Source organism: Condylostylus longicornis, unplaced genomic scaffold (assembly GCF_029603195.1).
Source record: "Condylostylus longicornis isolate FDR11 unplaced genomic scaffold, ASM2960319v2 ptg000031l, whole genome shotgun sequence".
NCBI lineage: Eukaryota > Metazoa > Arthropoda > Insecta > Diptera > Dolichopodidae > Condylostylus > Condylostylus longicornis.
The window spans coordinates 5,402,371-5,424,590 of NW_026578000.1; the positions used below are offsets into that span (position 1 = coordinate 5,402,371).

General features: G+C 24.2%; 1 protein-coding gene across 1 annotated transcript in view; it reads right to left on the minus strand.

Annotated features, from left to right (window-relative positions):
• Window positions 1-2,225: 2,225 nt before the first annotated feature.
• The window catches only part of LOC129608413 (dual specificity calcium/calmodulin-dependent 3',5'-cyclic nucleotide phosphodiesterase 1-like), a 96,339-nt gene continuing 76,344 nt past the window's right edge, over window positions 2,226-22,220 (minus strand). Inside the window, exons 7-9 of the mRNA XM_055519902.1 lie at window positions 15,574-15,823; window positions 13,979-15,119; window positions 2,226-3,069 (exon numbers count right to left, since the gene is read on the minus strand). Of these exons, the coding sequence (XP_055375877.1) occupies window positions 2,966-3,069; window positions 13,979-15,119; window positions 15,574-15,823 (1,495 nt within the window). The 3' untranslated portion in view covers window positions 2,226-2,965. The remainder of the gene's footprint in view (window positions 3,070-13,978; window positions 15,120-15,573; window positions 15,824-22,220) is intronic.

The window sequence follows — 22,220 nt, forward strand, 5'->3', positions numbered from 1 at the left end:
ATAATTTAGCATGTGAGTATAGCAATTATTTTTAAAAATTATTTTAATTTTTCATAATAAATTTTGAATTAAAAATTTTCATTATTTTTAAAAAAAAAATACGAAATTGTTGTAATCTATTATTTATAATTTAATTATTCAAAATAATTATGTATTTAAAAAATTTAATTGCTAATATAACAATTTTTGATATATTTATGTATACATCTACTATATGGGGAGCTTATGAAGAAAATTTTGTGATTAGTATATATAAGAGCAACTCACTTGAATTCGATTTTCGTTTTATTTTATTTTAATTTACTGGAAAATTGTAAACTTTAGTGAATCATATTAATGATAATGAATATAATTCACTAAAGATAATAAATATAAGCTTAATGTTTCAAATTTTTTTCAAAAATAATTTAAAAATTTTGTAATTTTCATAATTGTGTTATACAATGACAATCGAAATTTTTTCCATATCATAGTATTTATGTATGTTGATATTAAAAAATATACAACACTTATTTAATAATACAAATTAAATATTAAAAAGTTCAAAAATGAACAAAAAAATAATTTAAATTCATTTTTTAATTAGTATTTAAAATATTTATGTGCATATTAAAATAATGCATTAATATAGATTATTTTATATTGTATATTATGTAAATAATTTTTGTCACAAGTAAATATCTGATTTTATTTATTCCTTAATTAGTCAATTTAATTAATTCAATTTGCGTTATTTATTATTTTTAATCATAATATTGAAATGTAAAAAAAAGTTTTCAATAATTAATTGCAACAAAAAAAAAAAAATTAATATGTAATTTATGTTTAAAGTACCATAAATGTTAATCCAATTAAATATTTTTCATTTGTCTTTTTTTGTTGTAAATTTAAATAAATCAATTAATTTCTTATTTTTGAAATATTTGATTGGAAATAAATAATAAAATGTAATTTTTTTTTTATACAATAAAAGTTTTTAATATTTATGAATTTTTAAAAGAATGAATTTTTTTGAATAGCGTTATACAAAGGAATGTAGGTTGAAGAATAAATATTAAAATATATTATTAGATATAGAAATACAAGTATTACGTATGTAATACCACAGAAATCTATAGATCCTAATAACTTATTTGAGTCTTTTGCTTTAAAATACTGAAAGTTATAAATTTTTAAAACTGTTTATTGGAAAATATCGAAGGATATTTTCTCTTGATTAGTGCAAATAATTGTAGTCACTTGTACTGTTTTTAATGATATATTTGATTTTTGCTCATGCTTTGGGCTGGCCGACATCTGTTTTTTCTCGAGGATTGCACTCTAGTGCCACTCAAATGACAAATTGTATGAGGCAAATGTATATACAATCCAATTTTCTTCTTTTTATGGCCACTAATATTTTTTCTCTTTTTTTAGTTAGGTTCCCATAAGTTGGCATTGTTTTTCAGTTGGGGGTCAGTATTTTTTTGCAGATGATTTCAAAAAACTCATTTTTAAAAAGATTTTTGCAGTTTATTTGTTATGTTTTTCTGTGACAGAAAGATCTCCGAACTATATATAAGAGGTCCGACTTTATACAAATGCCGAATATTTTTAACTGTGTCTTCCTTGTATTCCAATTTTATTTGAAATTGTGTAATGTGTATTCTAAAATATTATAATGTTATTTTGTTATACGACAATATGTATATGTATTTTGTGTTATATAACAATTATTTTATCTTAATTTTTTTTATTAATTTTAAAGCATATTTATATTGTATTTTATTTTATAAATAATTTTCTCTTCATTTTCTTTTATATTTTTAGTTTTAATTTTTTTATATATACGATTATTAAAGCGTGATTGAGATTTTTGTTGTTTTATTTATTTTTATGTTCCCAATGTTTTGTTTGTTTTTTACAGTTAAATATTATAATTTTTTTGTTTGTTTGTTTTGTCGCAAAAAATATGTTTTTCATTTTATAATTTCTTTGTTTTTTTTTTATTAAATTTTTAATATTTAATTTTTATATTTTAATTTTATATGTAGTTTGTCCTAAAAAGCGCAGTTTTCTTTTATTTTTAATTTTTTTTTCTAATATTTTATAAATAAATATTTTTTTTTCTATTGCGATATTTTTAATCATTTGGTTTAAACATTTTCTCTAATAATTTTTTTTTTCTAACATTATTTTGTGAATTAATTTTTTTTTTTGGGTTTTTTATATTTAATGTTTTGTTTTTTTTATATAAATTAATAAGTATTTTTTTTCTAAATGAATTTCTAATACAATTTTTTTTTATTTTCAATTAATTTATTTACAATTACATTTATTATTTTGTATTTTTAGTACACGTATTTATTTTTTTACTATTATAAAATTTTTTTAATATTAGAAGGTTTTTGTGTTTTTTTTTGTTTTATTTTTCGTTAAAATAGAGTAAAAAAGTTTTGTTTTGTTTTTTGAATTATTTTTTTTTTTTGGAAATTTGTTTTTCTGTTTTTTTGAAATTTCAGTTTTTAACATTATAATTAATTTGTTAACAAAAAAATTTAACTATGAAAAATTGAGAAATAATAAAATAATAAATTAAAAATAAAACTTAATATTAGTTTGGTTTTAAATTTAATATTTAGTCAATAGATTTAATTAGTAATTTGTTTTTTTTTAATAAATTAAAGTTTTTTTTTATTGATTTTAATGATAAAATTTATTTTTAAATTTGTGTAAGTTTTTAATTTTAATAAAAAACAATATTTTTAAAAATTTTTTTGTTATTTTCTCTACAACAACATTGTTATAATAATTTCAATTTTTTTTTTTTCTTGTAATAAATTTTTAATTCCCTCCATTTTTTTTTTTTGTTAAATAAAATTTTTTCCCTTTTTCTTAAAACTTTTTCAGTTTTTTTCTTTGTTTTTTGAAATTATAATTAATGATAATAATAGATGATTAATTTTATCTTAATGACAAAAAAGCACTAATCAGTTTTAGTTTCAGTTTCAGCATTTTCAGTTGTATTTGCATCGTCAGTTGAATTTGCTGCTTCAAGTAATGCAGCGGCTGCTGCACGGGCTTCAGCATCTAAAAACAAAATTAACATTAGAAAAATTATAATTAAAGAAAAATTATGAATTGAAATTATGAATTTAAAAATTTTTAATTAAAACTAAAATGTTTACTTGACTATATAAGGAAACGAAGATTTTTGGAAAATCACAGGTGTAGAGCAAGCAAACAAATAAAAATAAAAAAAGTGGTAATATGAATTCTACACAATCTAAGAAAAGCCGCCAGTAATATCGCCAGAATGAGCTTGGAATAAAACCAACAAAGTTCAAGAAGACCCATGTACTCTAAGATCACTTGTTGTAGATTTGTAAAGTTAAAACTAGATAAATTAGATTTCACATCGTCTTGAGAATTTAAAAATATTTTGTTTTGAGCCATAAAAAGAAAAGTATCAATTATAAATTCTTTTTATTTCACCCACTTTCAATATTCAATAAATTCAATTAAGTTTGAAGTTTTGAACTTCAAAAGAGCACATATTGCTTCAAGGCTGATTTTTCTTTTGTTTACGCTTAAAATATTCAAAATGAAAAAATTTTCTTTATTCTTTTTTCTTTCCTTTTTAATACAATCAACAAGTTTAGTAGTTCTTTAAATATTTAAGTTATGAGTTTTTTTTTTTTTATGTGAATTCGTATTCACAGTTTCTACTTCTTGCTATTTTCTCGGTAATGCGCGACCTTAAAATTTTTTTTTTGAATACAGTTCAATCAACGGTCATAATTATTTCTATTATTTGAAACGCGGTAAAATAGTATAAATAAAATTATTACATAATTTTCTCTTGTTTAAGACAACCATATGAGGAAAACCTTATGATTTCACCGAGATCATACGATCTGACGATCAGTTTCTCGAAGATAACTATGAACAAATTGCGGATAGCGTGACCAATTTTAAACCCCATGAATATATAGTTAATTATGATCTTGAAAACATCCCGGTGTAAATATTTTATTGAATGCTTTGTAATACAATTTCGGAATTCCTAGGAGCCGTTTTAGAGCATTACTTGGAGCGGAATTTATTGCATCCAAAAGCAACTCGGTTTTAGATTTTAGATAAATGTTCTCTTATTTGAGAAGCTTAAATTGTTCCATATTTGGGAATATTGTAAGAGTATGATGAAATGACAATTTCTTTTTTGAAAATTTCCTTACATTTTAGTCGTAGTTCAAAAAGTGAATATGTCGGGAAATTTACATCAGGTTTCTTTGAATATGTTGCTTAATTCTGTTTTTTTGATTATATGCTTAATATAAATATATTTTTATATATATAAGATTCCTTTTTTTATATGGTAATTTTCTTGGAACTCTTGGGTTCTAATAATAAATAGAGAATAAGGAATAATATTTTAAATCTAATGTGTGTGTGTTCAGTATATTGATATACTTTTATATTTGATATAAATCATTACAGTTGTTTTCTAAATGTTTCTATATTAGTAAAATGTGATTCAATATTGTATAGATTTTTGTGCTTTTCTTAACTTTTTGGAACAAATAAAAGTTAAAATGAATGCACGTGCTTATTTATATTATTCACATGAATTATTTTTATAAAGAATTTTGTTTTCCTTTAATGCTCTAACCCGTTTTGATAATTTGAAATCTATGTGTATGTTATGTATTAAAACATAGTAAAAAAAAACCTTTTACTTTTAGTATATAAAAGCAAAATGTTTTCTTTTCTATGGTACATTTTTGCTTGTTAAATATATAGGGTGTTTATTCAAAAATATAATTCAATTCACGGAGGAAGAAAAGAATTACAGAAATTATTAAAAATTAAGGAATAAAATTCAATTCTAGAAGAGTTGGGAATTACTGAAAAAATAACGCGGTAGTAGCCGACTTCCAATAATTAATAGAATATAATGGGGAGAAGGAGGAAATTTCGAATAATACACTCTTATAAGGATCGTATAATCAATGTGTATACATGAATTAAAAAACGACCCGAACAGAAATCGGTTTTTAATCATCAAGAACCATAAGCACATAATAAAATTGTCGGAACTGTTAACAGTATAATTCCAAATCAGTTCAAAATCTCATACGTATCAACATATTAAGGTGATGGCTTTGTCCGCGCAATAGATTTAGATATTTCGAAATTTCGCAATGTTATCGATTTTCAAAGCAAATTCAAAGAAAAAATTTAATTCATAATGTCCCTGTACATCTTTTATATGAGAATTTGAGAGATTTTAGATACAAAAAATAAGAGTAAATTGGATAAAATTTTCGCAAAAGTAAAAAGAATCAAATGATTGTATTTAAATTTAATGTTCACGTAAACATATAAAGAAAATTTTTAAGAACTTTCTACTTTAATTTAAATACTAAAGGAAAATTCTTTTCTTTGGTAATTTTTATATTTTATATTCAATTGATTTCTCGTTTCCATTTTTATATCATACTAACAGTTTAAAAACAAATCCTTTATAACATCTTGCTTTGAAAACGAATCTTTTTTGCTTGTATAACATGAACAATTTTGAACATTAAATACACAATAAAATCAAATGAGTTAAAATAAGTTTGAATACACAAATTTTATTTATAAGAAATTCATAAATTTAAATGAAAGTTGGTAAAGGTTAATATTTTCAAAAAAATTTTATTAAATTTGCTTTAATGTATGAGTTTACGTTATTTTATATAGGGTCAAAAAACCCATTTTTCAATATGCTTATACATTTAAAATTAATTTATTGGTGTAGTTATAATTTTGCCTGACCTCACTGACACCAATAAAAGTTCGTCCACATGCAATTTGTAAATTATATAATTTTTTTGTAATTTATACTTAAACTTGTTATATTTACGAGATTTTATGATTTTTAATAATAAATTTAAAGTGATTTTGAGCAATAAGCCACTACCATTCGCGTAACATTGTGTTTTTTTGCAAAACATGCATAACATTTGCTTATTCTATAGGAAAATTAAATGAATCAATCACTCTAAATAAGCTTTCTTTATTGACAAAATTTCTTTAAAGTAGAAGGCTTAAGAAATCAATAAAACCTCATAACGTGCTTCAATCATTGATCTGATTTTTGAATATCTTACTGAATTAAAGTAGTCGAAATTTTCGATATCTTTTCATTAAAGTACGCTTGCATGATCATATTAGTTTTTGAAGGCTTTTTCTTGAAATATTTTCGGGATCTCGAATTTTAATAAATTAGTTTTAATATTGTTAAGGAACTCGTTTTAGTAAGTGGATTTGGCTCATTTGCAATAGGAATCAATGTTCGGTGAAAATTAATTAACAATGCTTGAATAAAATGTAGTATACAAAAACACAAAATTTCTGTTTTTCTATTTGATTTTTTTATATTTTTTTATTCTTCAAAAATTTATTTTTTTTAATAGTCTTAAAAAGTTACAAAAAGGGCCATTTATCTCAACAAAAAATTTCAAAATGTAAAAATTAACAAAAGGACATTGTTTCCTCGTAAAAGGATTGAAATTAAGAAAAAAAAAAGGGAAAATCTTTTACACCTGACGATCTCCTTTATTATAATTTTTTACATTTCCTTTAAATTTTTCTTATCATTTTTGTAAAAATAATTTTATATTTATTTCGATATTGTTATTGAGAATTCAAAGTAAAATTTGTAACATTGATTTATTTTCATTTTATTGAATTGTGTAAAGAAGGGCTATCGTTGGTTTTCGCAGGAAAACCCTTTTTCTGTTAAATTTTTTCTTTTTTTGTTGCCTATCAATTTTCTAAAGAATTTTCCGATTATTCTCTTCTTTTAATCATAAATTTCATATTACATTACTTTTTGTACAATAAGGGTTTTGAGAGTGTAGATAAGTGTTATACAGGTATTATGTACAGGAAATAATATGAAGAAAAAATTCAATTCAATCAATAATAAAAATGATTCATATCGCTTTTTTATTTTTTTTTTTTTTTTTTGTTAAATGTTTGATTTAATGTTTTACTTTTGTTGAAAATATTAAAGAAGCATTAAATTTTTAGTTAAGATCTTTTAACCTTTTCTTTTTCTTTTTAAAGAGAAATATAAGAGAAAAATTTACCACAATTTTATTGGAAAAGAAATAATTGATTAAATAACAATGACATTTTCAATATTAATAAATATACACATAATGTCTATTATATATACATATTATATAGGGCGTATATGTATATGTAAAAGTACAATATATGATTTAGAGATGTGTCGAACCTTTTCTTTAACGAACAAAAGAAACCTTCACAAAAAAAAAATAATTTGAAAATTTTTTAAATTTTACGATAAAAGTGTATCGTAAATAAAATTTTACGATAAAAAATTACGACAAACAGAATTTTACGATAAAAATTTATCGTAAATAAAATTTTACGATAAAAATTTACGACGAACATAATTTTACGATAAAAATTTATCGTAAATCAAATTTTACGATAAAAATTTGTCGTAAATCAAATTTCACGATCAAACTTTATCGTAAATCAAATTTTACGATATATCTTTACGCAATCGCAAACACTCAAATACGGAAAAATAGACACTTATTTATTCCGAAATATTATAGAAAAAAATTGAAAATATTTAGAAATATTTTGATACATTGTTAACTTTTCGTAGACGACAAGTTACTGAAGGCGTAGGTTATTGCAGTTTGTAAATTGTAAATGGTTTATTTTTCTCTTAATTCTCTGTATCGCCCCTCAAGTTATATACCAACAAAATTTCAATTTTTGTTTTTTACTTTTTGAAATCTAAATTTTTTCGAAATTTCAATAAAAAACCGTAAATATCTTGATATATTATTTCACAAACTATTTCTTCGATTCGAATTCATTTTATTTGCGATTTGAAATTTTAGCAAATACTTATAGCTGATAGTAAAATGTCGACTGAAATTGGTGTCGTGAAAGGCATTAGGATTCGGCAACCCTGATGTATATATATTTATATATATATATATATTAAATTATAAATTATTTTATCTGAACTTTGGGAAACAAAAATAAAAAAAGGAAAATAGCATCATGAAAAATGGAAATAGAAAAAGGATTTTGATATTTTGATATTATCTTTTGAATTTGAAAACAAATACCAAAATACAATAGCAATGTAATTGATTTTCTATAATGTATATATCTCTGTGTATATATATATATATATATATATATATATATATATATATATATATACATACTATATATAAGTTATAAATGATAAGAATGTATATATATATATATATATATATATATATATATATATATATACATACTATATATAAGTTATAAATGATAAGTATATAAATTCACGTTTTAAAAACTTTAATATAGATGAGACGAGAGACAGAAAGAAAGGGAGACATAGAAGTACACAAATAATAATATGAAGAATTCTTTTCATTTCAGAAAAAGGATTTTATTTTATAATGCGTGTATTAAATTTGAATTTTATAGGATTTGTTTAAGGATAATGATACCTTTATTTTATTATAGATCAAATTAATTGAAATAAATTCTATATAAATTATAATTGAATTAGTTTTAAGAATTGAATTTTAATTATTTTATTTATAAAATTTATTTTTTTTATTCAAATACTCGTATAATCAATATAAAAGTTGACAATATATCGAATGAATAAAGTTATTATTGGAAAATTGAAACACAGTATTTCTATGTAAGTATAAGAAAGTTAATTTCAATTAGAATGTATACACTAAAGGTTTTACAATAATATTTGGAGGGTTTCATTTAATTATTTAAGAATTGAATAAGTTTATTGAAAAATGAATCAATTTCAAATAAATATAAAGTAAAAGTTTATTATTTTTAAAATTTTTGTATTTAATTAAAACTCATTGGTGTAATTAGTAATGTTAATAGAACGCGTATTCATTTAAACTAAATTGAAACTATAATACAGGAAAAATTCATTTATAAGATTGAAATTCTACAATTATTTAAAATTTAATGGCTGCCACAGTTGCAAATTAAGATTAAATAAATTGATTTTTGGTATATGGACTCTTTCAATTTAATTTAAATGCTTCTGAATTTCATTTAGAATTAGGCGCCTCAATCTTATGAATTTTAACTTTAATAAGATTTTCTATCTCTTTATTAAGCTTTCTTTTTCAATAACTGTCTGGCCATCAAGAGGTTCAAAATGATTGAGGCGGACTTTCTCAGTTTTGAGGAATTCACGTTTAACTGCCTGAGGGGAGTATTTACTTGGGGCTGGAATGGGATAAGTGCTATATGGTAAAGCTACAATGAACCAATTGCGGTAGGAGGTAACGAATTCTTTTGTCCTTATTTATTTTCAATAAGCTTCAATCTACCATCTACAAACGGTCAAAGGGTGTACAAATTTTGTAAACAGAGACGTTTTGAAACACAGACTGCTAGACAAAGTAAAACTAATGAACCTGCTTTTTTAAAGTTATGCTTGAAATGCTTAGTGTATCTAATTCAAATCTAATAAGAGAAAATGAAATATTTTCATATACAATAATATCTTTAATGATGCATTAAAATTATTTTGACTATTTTTCTTCATTTTCGAACATATTTCGAGTTTGTACTATTTTAAAAAAAAGGTTTTTCGAGAAATTAATTTACTTTAATATTTTTAATAAATTGTGATTGATTAATTTCACATCAATCAAAGTATCGTTAGATTTTTTTCTTTCTAAAAATTTTTGTTTAACTAATGAAATCCTTAAAATGATTGATTTGTTATCCTTTTTTCTCGTTCTCTTCTTATACATAGATATTCCAAAATTGTAATATTTTTCTTGACTAGACAAAATTATTTATTTTCATATTATAAAATAAAATTATTATTTAATATTTTCATATATTAAATTATTTGAATATGAACATAAAATGATATTTGAAAAATTTATTCAATTAAATAAAAATAATGTCTCCGATGGATACAAAGAAGATTCCTTTTGGTTCATTGTATATTTATATACATAAGTATAAATTTAAGAAAATTCTATTATTCATAATAATATTTAATTTAAAATTTAATTGAGTATAAACGAAGGACTAGTAAAAATAAATGGATATATAGAAAATAATAATATCGTATTATTTATATGGGAGAAGCCTGTGGTTTATTAACAACTACACTTTTTTTTTGTATAAATTTTGCTAAAATGAAGACGACTATTCTGCCGGAAAGGGATTATGATCGTCTTTTCGGAGAGATTCTACTTCTGGCACTGCCTAGGATTGACAAGGTAAGGAAGTATAGCTTTGAGAAAAATGTTACATCGTTGCTTAGCAGCAGAAGAAATTCAGAGAGCAAATTTTCAGGCTACCCAAAGCTTGTATGGAAATGGGTACGGGAGTGTTTGAGCCAAGAATTCTTTGAACATATTCCAATGTATTCGAATGTTTTTCAGGCTGAGGTGTACACCATTGAATTTTGGGTCCGGTTTAATTTTGAAAGGAGGTAGCGAGGATAGAAAATAACGATCGTTCCGGATCATTGTGTTGAATTTATTTTAGGTATCTTCCGCGTTGGTATAGAGCTGTATTTAGAATATCAATAAATTACGTAGACCGAAACGGGTTACTATGTGCCATGTGACGTGCTGTCTGATAAAATAACATAGCTCATGCACCTTGTCAAGAAGACAACTCCTTCGCCTCACATTCTCTCTCAAGATGTGATGTAGTTTAGTTATCTCTCCTACAGAATCTGCAATATGGCGAGTGTAATACTTGTATACAAGAAACTAATTTCATGATAAATATTATAAGCATATTTCAAAACTGAAATCAACCTCATCCTTATAGAAGCAAACACAAACAAAACACATGTAATATTCTCAAAAGAAATTCCATATCGTAAAGTAAACATAGAGTAAAAATTTCTCTAATTTCCTTGATTAAAGAAATTCTATAAATGGTCAACTTTTTGAAATTTTAATATTAGGTGCATTAATTTTCAGACCATAATAATTGAACAATACTGAGAACAAAAAAAATAAAAATTATGTTAGAAAAATAAGGAAAACATTTTCGAAAATTCTATAGGACTTGGGACAAAATATATGATTTTTGTTCAAGGAACCAACTAAAGAAATCACATACATTTTATGTTTACTTGGAATTTTTTTTTAAAGTTTCATAAATTTTGCAAGGAAATTTATTAAAAAAAAATCATTCTGAAGAAAAAAAAAAATTTAACTAAAAGTTATTTTACATCAAGAAGTTTTTCTTTATTTACTCCTTATGGGAGTGGGGTGAGGAAGGATGGGCCAATCATAAAAAATATTTTTTTTTTTTGTTTAAAATGTCAAAAATGGTTAAGAGAAATTTTCAATTTTCTATAAGGATATCCTTTTGAAAAACTACAAAGGTTTCTTTAAATTATTGTTCATATAAAAAAAAAAAACAATAAGAAGAATTAAAAAAAAAAAGAGGAAAATATAATGAAAAGGTACGGAAGAAGGTAAATTTGTGGAAGAAAAATAGATTGACTGTAAAATTGTGAAAATATTTTTTAAAAAATTTTTTTCCCTCATTTTGTTTTTAAAAACCGTAATGAATATAAAATATTCTCTTTTTGTTTTTTGCTCTCTAAGCTATAAAAGAGATAAAATTTTTTCTTGGTTTTTCAAGTTTTTTCCTGAACTGTTAAATTTATTGAAGAATATTTTTAGCTTTTATATATTGAGAGAATATTAAGAGGATATAAAATTAAATTAAAAATTATAAAAATTTACTTCATCAAATTTCTTTTTAACAGAATAAGATAGTTATGAGCATTTGGAATTGGCTGGGTAGTTAAGTCTTAAAGATTTGATGTTATGTGGAGCAGAAAATTGATTAAAATTATTTTATTAATTTAAACTAAATATTGAGAACTGGTGAATCAACTTAAAATTTCGAATTCTTTATTATTTTTTTCACCAAAGACAAATTTTCTTATAAAAGAAATAAAATTGAGGACAAAAAAGAGATTAACAGTTACTCTTTCTCGTTATCATTAAAACGTGTTGCCATTGTGTGTCACTTAATTGATAGCCAAAAAATATTTATTATACCAGGCTAGTCGTCACTTTAATTTAATGATTTTTTTATTAAAAAGTTATTTGGACTTGCATTTGGGTGATGTAATTTTAAAATAGTTTCAATTTCGGAAATACTTCAAGCTTTCAAATCCCATATAGCTAACCGTTTCATAATTTTAAATTACTCTATGTCTGTAGATTAGAAGTTGATGCGTAATTTACGTCTGGAAATTGTGTTCGAATGCGCATGGTAAAGCTTAAAATTCAAATTAAAAAAATTTTATTAAAATCTATGTAATTGAGCCCCGCTTATTTCAGTTGATCATTTTAAAAATTTACAAATTAGCTAGAAAATTTCTTTTAGAAATTTTTTAGAAAGAAAATTAAAAAAAAAAATATTAATGTTAAGCCTTCTACTTGTATTTTATTTTAAATTTCAATACCCCTGTTTTTCAACTAATAAAATTTTTTAATTTTAAGAGGAAAAAAAATTGTGTAAAGAATATTAATTTCCAATATTTTTGTTTTTCTTGTTTTTGAAAGAAAAAGGATAATGGAATGCTGTGATGCGATGTAATAATTTATGTCGAATATCATAAAAAGAATACATAAGCCGTTAGGATTTAAATATCATAAGAAAGGATTGTAAGAAAAAGGGGTTTCAAGTAAAAGAATATTTATACCTTTAGGGGCCTTAAGTCTGATGCCTTAAGTAAAAGATGTATAAAAGATTTTTTTTTTTGCTGTTTTCAATTTCAAATACCTTTTGAAGTTTTAAAACGACTTTAAACGTTAATTTCTTTTTGCGTTTTCTTAACATTTATCTTTTATGAATACATAAGGTATCAGAGACGATTCAAATGCCAACTAAAACAATCAGTGCCACCCTAAATTCAATAGCAAAATTAAGATTTAGAGAAATTATCGAAATTATTTTCTCACCTCCAACTTGTTTTTTTTAGAAAAAAAAAAGAAAATATGATAATAATGGTGGGGATTAAGTGAGTATAAATTTCAGGAATAAAGTGGTATAACTACATATAATCTTTTGTTAAATATCGCAGTAACCAAGAAAATCTACCCTAAATGGCGGCATGTAATAACGTTCAACGTAATAAGAAATTTCCATAAGACATCATTCTGGCGGGAATAAATTGATGATATAATAGAGATCATGGCGAGACATTATCTTATCGTCAGCTGAGTCTAATACAAAATTTAATAAAATAGTATGTAGGAAACGCTGAAATTTTTTTCACTTTCAATCCGCTTACAGTTGAATTTTATTAACCGATATTCTTGAAATTTATAACAGTTAACAAATATTCAATAAGTTTTCCTAAAAACATTAGACAATTTTTATAAAATGAAAGTAAATCCTTGCAGACAATTTGTATTACGTGAATTAATTTTAAACTTTCAGGCCATTATTCCATTTAGAATATCCAATTTTCCTCTAATAATCATATTAAATTTATATAGAAGAAGTTTTAAATTATACGAGTAAAATATGAATTACACGACTCTGAAAGACAAAGTGGATTTTATTTTATTCTTCATCTTCTTTTTTCGTAATATTTAAGCTGATACCCAGTCAACTTTATAATTTATTTTTTTCTGCTCGTATAAAACTTGAAAAGAAATTAAAAATCAATATGGTATTAAAATTTTTTTTTTATTTTTTAATAAATCAAAGTTTCATAAATCCTATCAGAAACTTTTTTAGAATTTGTGGTAAAAATTTTATAATTTAGTAAAAATATCATGAGTTAGAAATTTTAATTTCAGACATGGTAATTTTTTTAAAATATTTGAAAATTACATTGGAACTGCAGCCGGACATTAGTTTTGGAAACAATAATTTAAAAATTAATAAAAAAATAAACACTAACCTTTCACAGCCTGTTCCTTCCATATTTTCTTATTTTCAGCTAACATTATTGCCCATGGTTTTCTAATTCTAAATTTTGGTTTACCATCGGGTCCCAATTCTTGTGATTGATTACTACCATTCTTAACTAATTCAGCATTTTCAGATATTGATTCACATGTTGTACCAGTTATTGAATTTGTTGGTGGTTTTGAACTATTATTTTCATCATTTTTATCACTACTATTATTATTATCAGAACCAATTGATCCAGAATTTGTTGTACGTATTGGTGCTATTGGTGCCAATATATATTCTAACATATCGGAACATACAGACATACTTGGATCAACAATAAAATCAATAAAACCAATTTGTGATTCAGCTACCAATGTATTATTTCTATCACATAATGGACTAAATGGTAGCCCTAGATCACGTTCTAAATCACCTTGTCTAAAGAATTCCTCTAATAATAATTTTGTCCAACGATGATGTAAGGTCCACTTTTTGGCAGGATGCGATATATCACAACAATGTAAAACTAATGCTAGTGCTTTTGATTTATCAACAGTTGGTGAATCCAATGTTAATAAATTTTTCATATTTTTTAATTGTTGAAAATGGAAGGACATATCCGTTGATAATACCATATCAATAACCAATGTACGTAATTCACGATATTCTTCACGTGATAAATTCGCTAATACATTACATTCATCTTCTTTGATAACACGAAATGCTGCACTAATATGATGATTTTCTAATACGGCACGATCATTATATAACATTGCTGTTTCAGAACCAGACATAACATGAAAATTATTTGTTGTACCGGTATGCTCAAAATCATGTATCAAGGCAGCTAATAATGTTGCAAATATTTCTAAATCAGTTAACCAATTCATAAGACCCGTTTGACATAATATATGATGTGTTGTTTGTGTTACATCAGCAGCATGTAAATTATTATGATATGGATTACGAAATTTACAATATCCTTCTTCGATACGTGTTAAAAATGTTTCTAATACAGTTGGTGATATTTTAAATTTATGTATAATGCCATAACGATTGAGCAAATCATATCCTAAATATTTTACTGGTTGGCTATTAGCTGCTTCAGCTAATGCAAAAACATCAAATGACCAATCATCTAAATTCTAAAAAGGAAAATATAGAAAATTAAAAATTATTTTTAAATAAATTATAAAAATTGGAAGTGTTGTCAATAATTTATGCGGACATGAAAGTAAGTTCGAACTTTTTCCTCAAGACTTAATATAATGACAGTAAGTGTCATTTTAATGACAGGTTTTCTGCTTTAAGCATCAAAATCAAGTCAAATATTAAAATTTATCTTGAATTGGGGTCGGTTTTCCAGTAAATCTTTAACTGATGATTATTAGAGCTCTCCTTTCAGGAGAGGTTTACTTTAGGTTAGTGAATAAAACCGAATTCAGACGTATTTGACTTAGTTACAGCGATAAAATTGGAGACTTTTCATTGAATTATTTTTCTACCCAAAAATATGTATATGAAGTAAAGACCAAAGTAATATACATACATACATACATATGTATGAATTGTAAAAATTTTTAATTAAACATAATTTACCTTTAAAACTTTAACAACTTCTGGTGGAAATTGCATAAGAGCTGAACTCGATACACGTCTATATATTCGATCAACAAATATACCAGCTCGTATTGCATGTGCCACTGAACGAAATTTTGGTTTTTCATCACTACGTTTCTTTGTTGTTGCTAATTGCCTTGTAAATGTTGATGCTAACCATTCTCTAACTTCCGGTGGTACAGCATCCGGTTGAACTTCGGATAATTCATCATCTTCATCAGCTAATCGCCTATTTAAATTATATATTGTCATATATAATGACATTTTGACAGCCGAAGGTAAATGAGTGCAAGAAATAAACAATTTAATGTTTATTTTTGTTTTTTGTTTTGTTTCCAAAAATTTTTTGAAAGAAGAAACAAAGAAAAAAAAAATAGAAAAATTTTTATATTAGTAATTTTCTTAAATTGAAAATATGAAAATTTAAAAAAAAAAAAATATTTTGAAAATCAAAATGTTAGGGCTCAAAATTAAAAAACAAAATAATAATGAAAATAAAAAATTTAATATTTAAATTAAAAATAAATACAAAAATAAGAAATATTTTATTAATAATTACAATCAAAATATTTATAGGGGGAAAAAAATTATGAAAACAAAATTATTTTCAGACAAATATGTAGTAAAAGTAATAAAGAATAATAAAGAGTAAAATATAGATTTATGGCATTTTAAAGATAGAAAAGAAAAATTAAAGATAGTTATGAAAAATAGTTGAAAAAGAATTTTATTTGTGTTGGTTTGTATGCAATTGTATTTAAATATTTAAATATAAATTAGACACATACATAAATAAAAAAAAAATAGAGGGTTCTTATGTACACGGACAGAATTATTGTATAAAATAATTAAAATAACAAAAAGAGATTTTGTAGTTGGTAGGTTTGCTTTCTAAAAACAAAAATAATATTGCATTCAATAATAAGGTTATCAGATTTCATTAAACACATAGAAAAAAAGAAGGACAAACAAAATGAAATTTCAACATGCATAGAAATTCAAATTTGAGTAAAGCATTCTATAAAAAAAAAAAAAATTATATGTATTATGAAAATTTTAATTAATTTGCAATAAATGTATATTAGTGCATACTTATAGGAGTTATCTAATTAAATATGCATAAAAAATATAAAAAATGATTGCAAAAGCTCAAATAGTCACATTTTTTTTTTTTTTGATTTTTGTATTCTTCTTTTACACTTTATTTTACTCTCTCTCTCTCTTCTTTTTCGTATCATAATAATTATGAATGCAAAAAGAGAAAAGAGAGAATTTACTAAAAAGAAGATGAGAAATGAAATGTAAAAGAATTTATATGAACTTTGGCAAATGATGTCAAGTAAAGCGCTATTGTTTTCGAATAAGAATTGCAATAAAAAGAATATCACCACAATTTTAAAATTTTTTAATATTTTATAATTTTTATTCTATTAAAATTTTATAAAATTATTTACACAGTAAACTATATTTAATTAAAAAAAGAGAAATTTTCTTTTTTTCAGACGAAATAAGATGGATGAGCATTTAATATTCACGTGAATAATCCGGTGGACGAGAGTAATATAAGAGAGGGTGCACGAGAGTAATCCGGTTAGCTCTGAAGTACTGTGAGAAAAGAATTTGTAAATATGTTTATGACGAACTAAACTTGCAATATAGAAGTTCTTTAATTAAATCCGTCTTAAATATAAACGACTTGTTACTGGAAATATAAATAACAAAAATTATGTGGATCCAAGATAAGAATCGTAAAAATTATCGGGTTAATTTGAGAGAATTTAAAATTTTTTTCGATTGTTTGCTCAAAACAAAGCATTCTATAACGCTCCGTCTCAGAACTTGTGGTTAATAATATTGAATATTGTAAGTTTATTCAACTTCTATAAAATTTATATATGTTACAAAATAAAACAAAGTGTTCATTTAAGGTTTTGACTGGTTCATTTAAGCTTGTAATTTAATAGTTTCTTAAAAAGGAATATATTTTAATTAAGGATATTTAAAGGAGAAAAATTAAATGTAATTCATGCTTTATATATTTATATGTATATACCAGGCTTTTTTTTAAATAATATTCTAGTTTAGATAATGTTCTTGATACAATTAAATAATTTTTCAAAAATGCATCATATTCAATTTCAAAATGTCAAAAAATAAATTTTTCTCTTGAAATTAAACTGACATATCATCATTTTCTGAAATTAAATACAGTTATTTTTAACATACTTCTTGTGTATATAAATGCAATGTAATTTTAGAAAATTTCAAATTATCTGACAAGGTTTCAAATACATGTTAATTTCAATTAAGTCTATTTAATTCATTAGTTCCTTTTTAAATTTGTTTGAAATAGTAGAATGAGAAATTGTTATACTTATTTTAATAATAATCATATGACGAGTATATTTCATTATAGTAATTATTAAGCAAATAGAATTTTTATTAAAAAGTAAGAATCTTCCGTTTCTCATCGAATGAATAATAAATTCGTGGGGTATTACAAATTTGTCATTTAGTACTGTACAAAAATGAGCGTCGAATATTGTGAATCGACTTAACTATGTCTCTTAATATTCACTCCAGTCATAATTGAAAATTAATTAATTGAAGTTAATGTTAAAAAAATTTTAAAAATTGTTTATATGTTATAGTAAATATAGGTTAATTTTGATATAGATAGTGATTCGGAATTGATCAATATCTCAAATATTACTATTCAGAGCACAGTAATGAAATTTCACATGGATGAATATCGTGTTTAAATCACTCTCCTTTAGAGAAAATTAATTGGTTTATATCATTTTAAAATTAATTTCAGCAAACGTTTTGACCGTCCTTACTAGAAGTAAAATCTACAATCTAATAATCTACAAGTGTCTATTGCCGAAATAGTGTGAATTCTTGTGATATAACCCGAATAAAGACCGTTAAAATCTTGTATTTGTACGAATGTTATAGAATTGTGACGGCCAATTCTACCTTTATCCTCATAATTTGCAGTAAATTCGAAAATTTGAATAATTACATACATATATACATAATAAATTTTTGAGTAATTAAATTACCCCTTAAATTATGCAATATAATACTATAAAATACAATATTTTCTTAGGTAGGAAATTTTATTTCTATTCTTTCCTGTTTTGTACAATAATTATTTCGTTTTTTTCCAATAAAAGAACAATCTATTTAGCATTATATTACAATGTAAGCCTTGAACCTGCCTTAATATCCTTTTTGTCATAAAAGTAAATGCTATCCAACTGGTATGCAACATATAACAAATTGCTGACTTTGTAATAAATTGAAAAAAATTTTGGTACAAAATAAAAATAATTAACATGCTTTTGAAATACCAATTTACTATACCATTTTTACCATTACCATTATTTTCTCTTCATTTCATTGAACATTATTCAAATATTTAGTTTCTTTATTATTGGTACAATAGAATATATTTTGTACGTTTTTATTTGCGTACACATGATAATTGTATTATCTTTTGAAATTTTCCAAGGAAATTTCTACGTAATAAATGGAGCACATACAAGGCTATTAAATAATATGAAGTTCTCAAAATGAAGGACAAAATTTTATTACATTTAATTTTCGTATTTATTCATCAATTTTATTTTGTATTTCAAAATAATAATAGAGACACCTGACAAAAATAATTAGAGGACATGAAACAAAAATTTACAAATGATTGGGAGGAAAACAAGAGAATTTCAGAATTCGAATACAAAATTATATCGAGAATATAAGTAAAAAAATAAAATAGCAAAATATATAAAAAATTCAAATATGTTAATTGTAAAGTATAGAGAAAAATATTTGGATCATCGTTTTTTTTATTTCGAAAAATTCAATAGAATTTGGTTTACTTGTAATACTTGTAAATTTATGTAAAAGTAAAAACAATGTTCACAACACAGTCTGGGAATTTGCAATGAAAACATAAATGATGAGAGATATTAAGCCATAAGTCCAATTTAAATATTAAATTTTGAAAATTTCCGGATATTTCGAAAAATTTTCGAATAAAATGTTTTAAACAATAAAGTGATCAACAAATTTTAAGCAATAATATTATAATTTAATAGGGAGGTCGGAACTGTGGTCGGAACAATATTATTAACAACTGCCCACGGTTGCAGCAATCCAAGCAACTTCATGGCGACTATAACCACAAACGTTACCGGCGGATCGTGGGGATATCTTATGGAGATATGAGGAATCAGGGCAAAATGAAAATTGGGCCTGTACGGCAATGGAACCTGAATATTTTAAGTGGAAGAGAAGAGGACTTTTAAGTACCTTCTTCTGAAGTTTGCATGCTTTGATCTATAGAAGCAGAGAACTTCTGGGTGGCTTTGTTTTGGCATTATAATGGTTGTGAAAAATTCAACTTCGCAAAGTTGCTCGAATTTATTGAAAAAGTAGATCCAGGAGAGGTAATTCAGACTCCAAGCCTGTACTTAATCAGGACTCACAATAGATCCAACCAATGATGAGTCGAATTGCATTGCCACCCTGTTCTTGTAATCTACATCTGCATTTTATATTCTTATGTTATCCTCTTTCACTGTAATACTTTATTAGACTGCATAACCCAGAATATTCTTTGTTACGAGTAATAAAAATTCCAACCGATAGTAAAATTTTAGTGTTAGAGGACGCTACACTATAATATATGTCTGCTTTTTTACACATAATACTTAATAAGAAAAATAAACTATAATAATTAATAATTTTATATTAGAAACAATTTTAATTAAAATAAGACTAATGATTTTCATGATAAAGTATTATTATTTAATCGATAATTAAATGGTAATTAATAAAATATTTTGTTTTATGAAGGACGTTTCCAAAATGTATATGTATGCAATGCTATTAATATAAAAATAGTTATATTAGTTCATCTAAGAATATTGAATATACCTACTCTAACATATATCATATTTGATATATGTATATATGTATATATATACATATATCAAATATGATATATATATATGAGTAAGATATATACGCCAGAAATTCAGAAGTTAGTTGTGGTGGAAAAAATTTATTGATTTCAATACTGAAGAAATGTTAAAGACGTCCCTCATTTATTATCTATGTATTTTTATGTATATATATAAATTTTCTATACAGATATATATATATAGAGGCTGAAGAAATTTTCTCAGGCTGCGGCGGGCTAAGGAACTTCTAGGAGATTATGGCCAGAAGCGTTTTAAGAAAATTATAGGGATGGGTAAGAATCGGACGAGAATCCTCACCGAGGTCATGTGAGATCACCGTAGACTTGGGGGCCACCTCAGCATGCTGGCCTAGAATGTGAAGATACTTGCAGGCTTTGTGAGGAATATAGGGAGACTTCAGTACACTTTCTGGTAGAGTGTGTTGCACTCGCTGTGGGAAGGATAATTCTGCGGAACTTTACTCTAGTTACGGTCGCGCCCCACAAGTTGCTTGAATACAACAGGGCGGTGAATCTCGAGCAAGTGCTGTAGGGCCGCGCTTCGCATTCGCCGGGGAGAGGCACAATAGTCCTCTACGTAGTCGTGATGAACTGTTACCTCGGGTTTACGATCTGCAATCTACAATCTAAGTTGTTATTAATTGAATTATTTATTAAGTTTCGTATAGAATAATGAAAAAATCTTAAGTATGATTCAGTTTAAAATTTTTTTTTTGAATTGTGATTAATTATATATTTTATACTTTACAACATCATATGGTATGTATACTTAATCTGATGTATACATCTATATACATAAAACCCATAATGAGTAGAATATTTTATGAAATTCCTAATTTATTTATAGAAATTTAAGGCATTTAAAAATAATTATTAAAATATAAAGTGACCCGGATGTTATTATCCTCCCTCTTATTTCATCCAGCCCAGTCTTATAATCTCGTTTTTCTAGTAGTTCATACAAAATATAGGGTTGTATTTGTTAAATATTAAAAAATTTTAAAAATTATGTAATAACAACCAATATGTTCCTTGGAAAGCTCTTCCCTTCTACAAGATATTTTAAGGGAAATTTTAAAAAATAAAATGAATAAAACTTTTACTTAACATTTTAATATTTTTATAGAGCTAGGTGTATACTTATATTGTCTAATATCAAAACTATAGGAAAACATATACGGTGTTAATGTGTCCTTTACAATTACATGAATAGTTTTGTCACAGAACAACAGTTAGTTAAGCAAACAATGTTTTCATGATTATAGAATGAGGAATTTTCCCATGTAAAAAATATTATTATAATATTTAAGATAAAACTAGATTACATATACGAGCACATACAAAATTTTGTATAATCGATATATAATACGCATTTCATAACATGTCCTTTTCCTTGAAATTTTCAAGAATCTTTGTATGATATGAAATGTATATGGAGTAACACGTATACGTCATGCTTTAATTTTCACATGTGATATTGTAACTCACATTCATTTTGAAAATATTTCACCTTGAATTTGCTATATACTTGTAGAATGTATTAGATTAGATTATTTGTCTTTAATATTAGGAAGATAGTACATAATTTTATTATTAAAAAAATTAGAAAAATAATCCAGGAACTGTGAAATTTCTA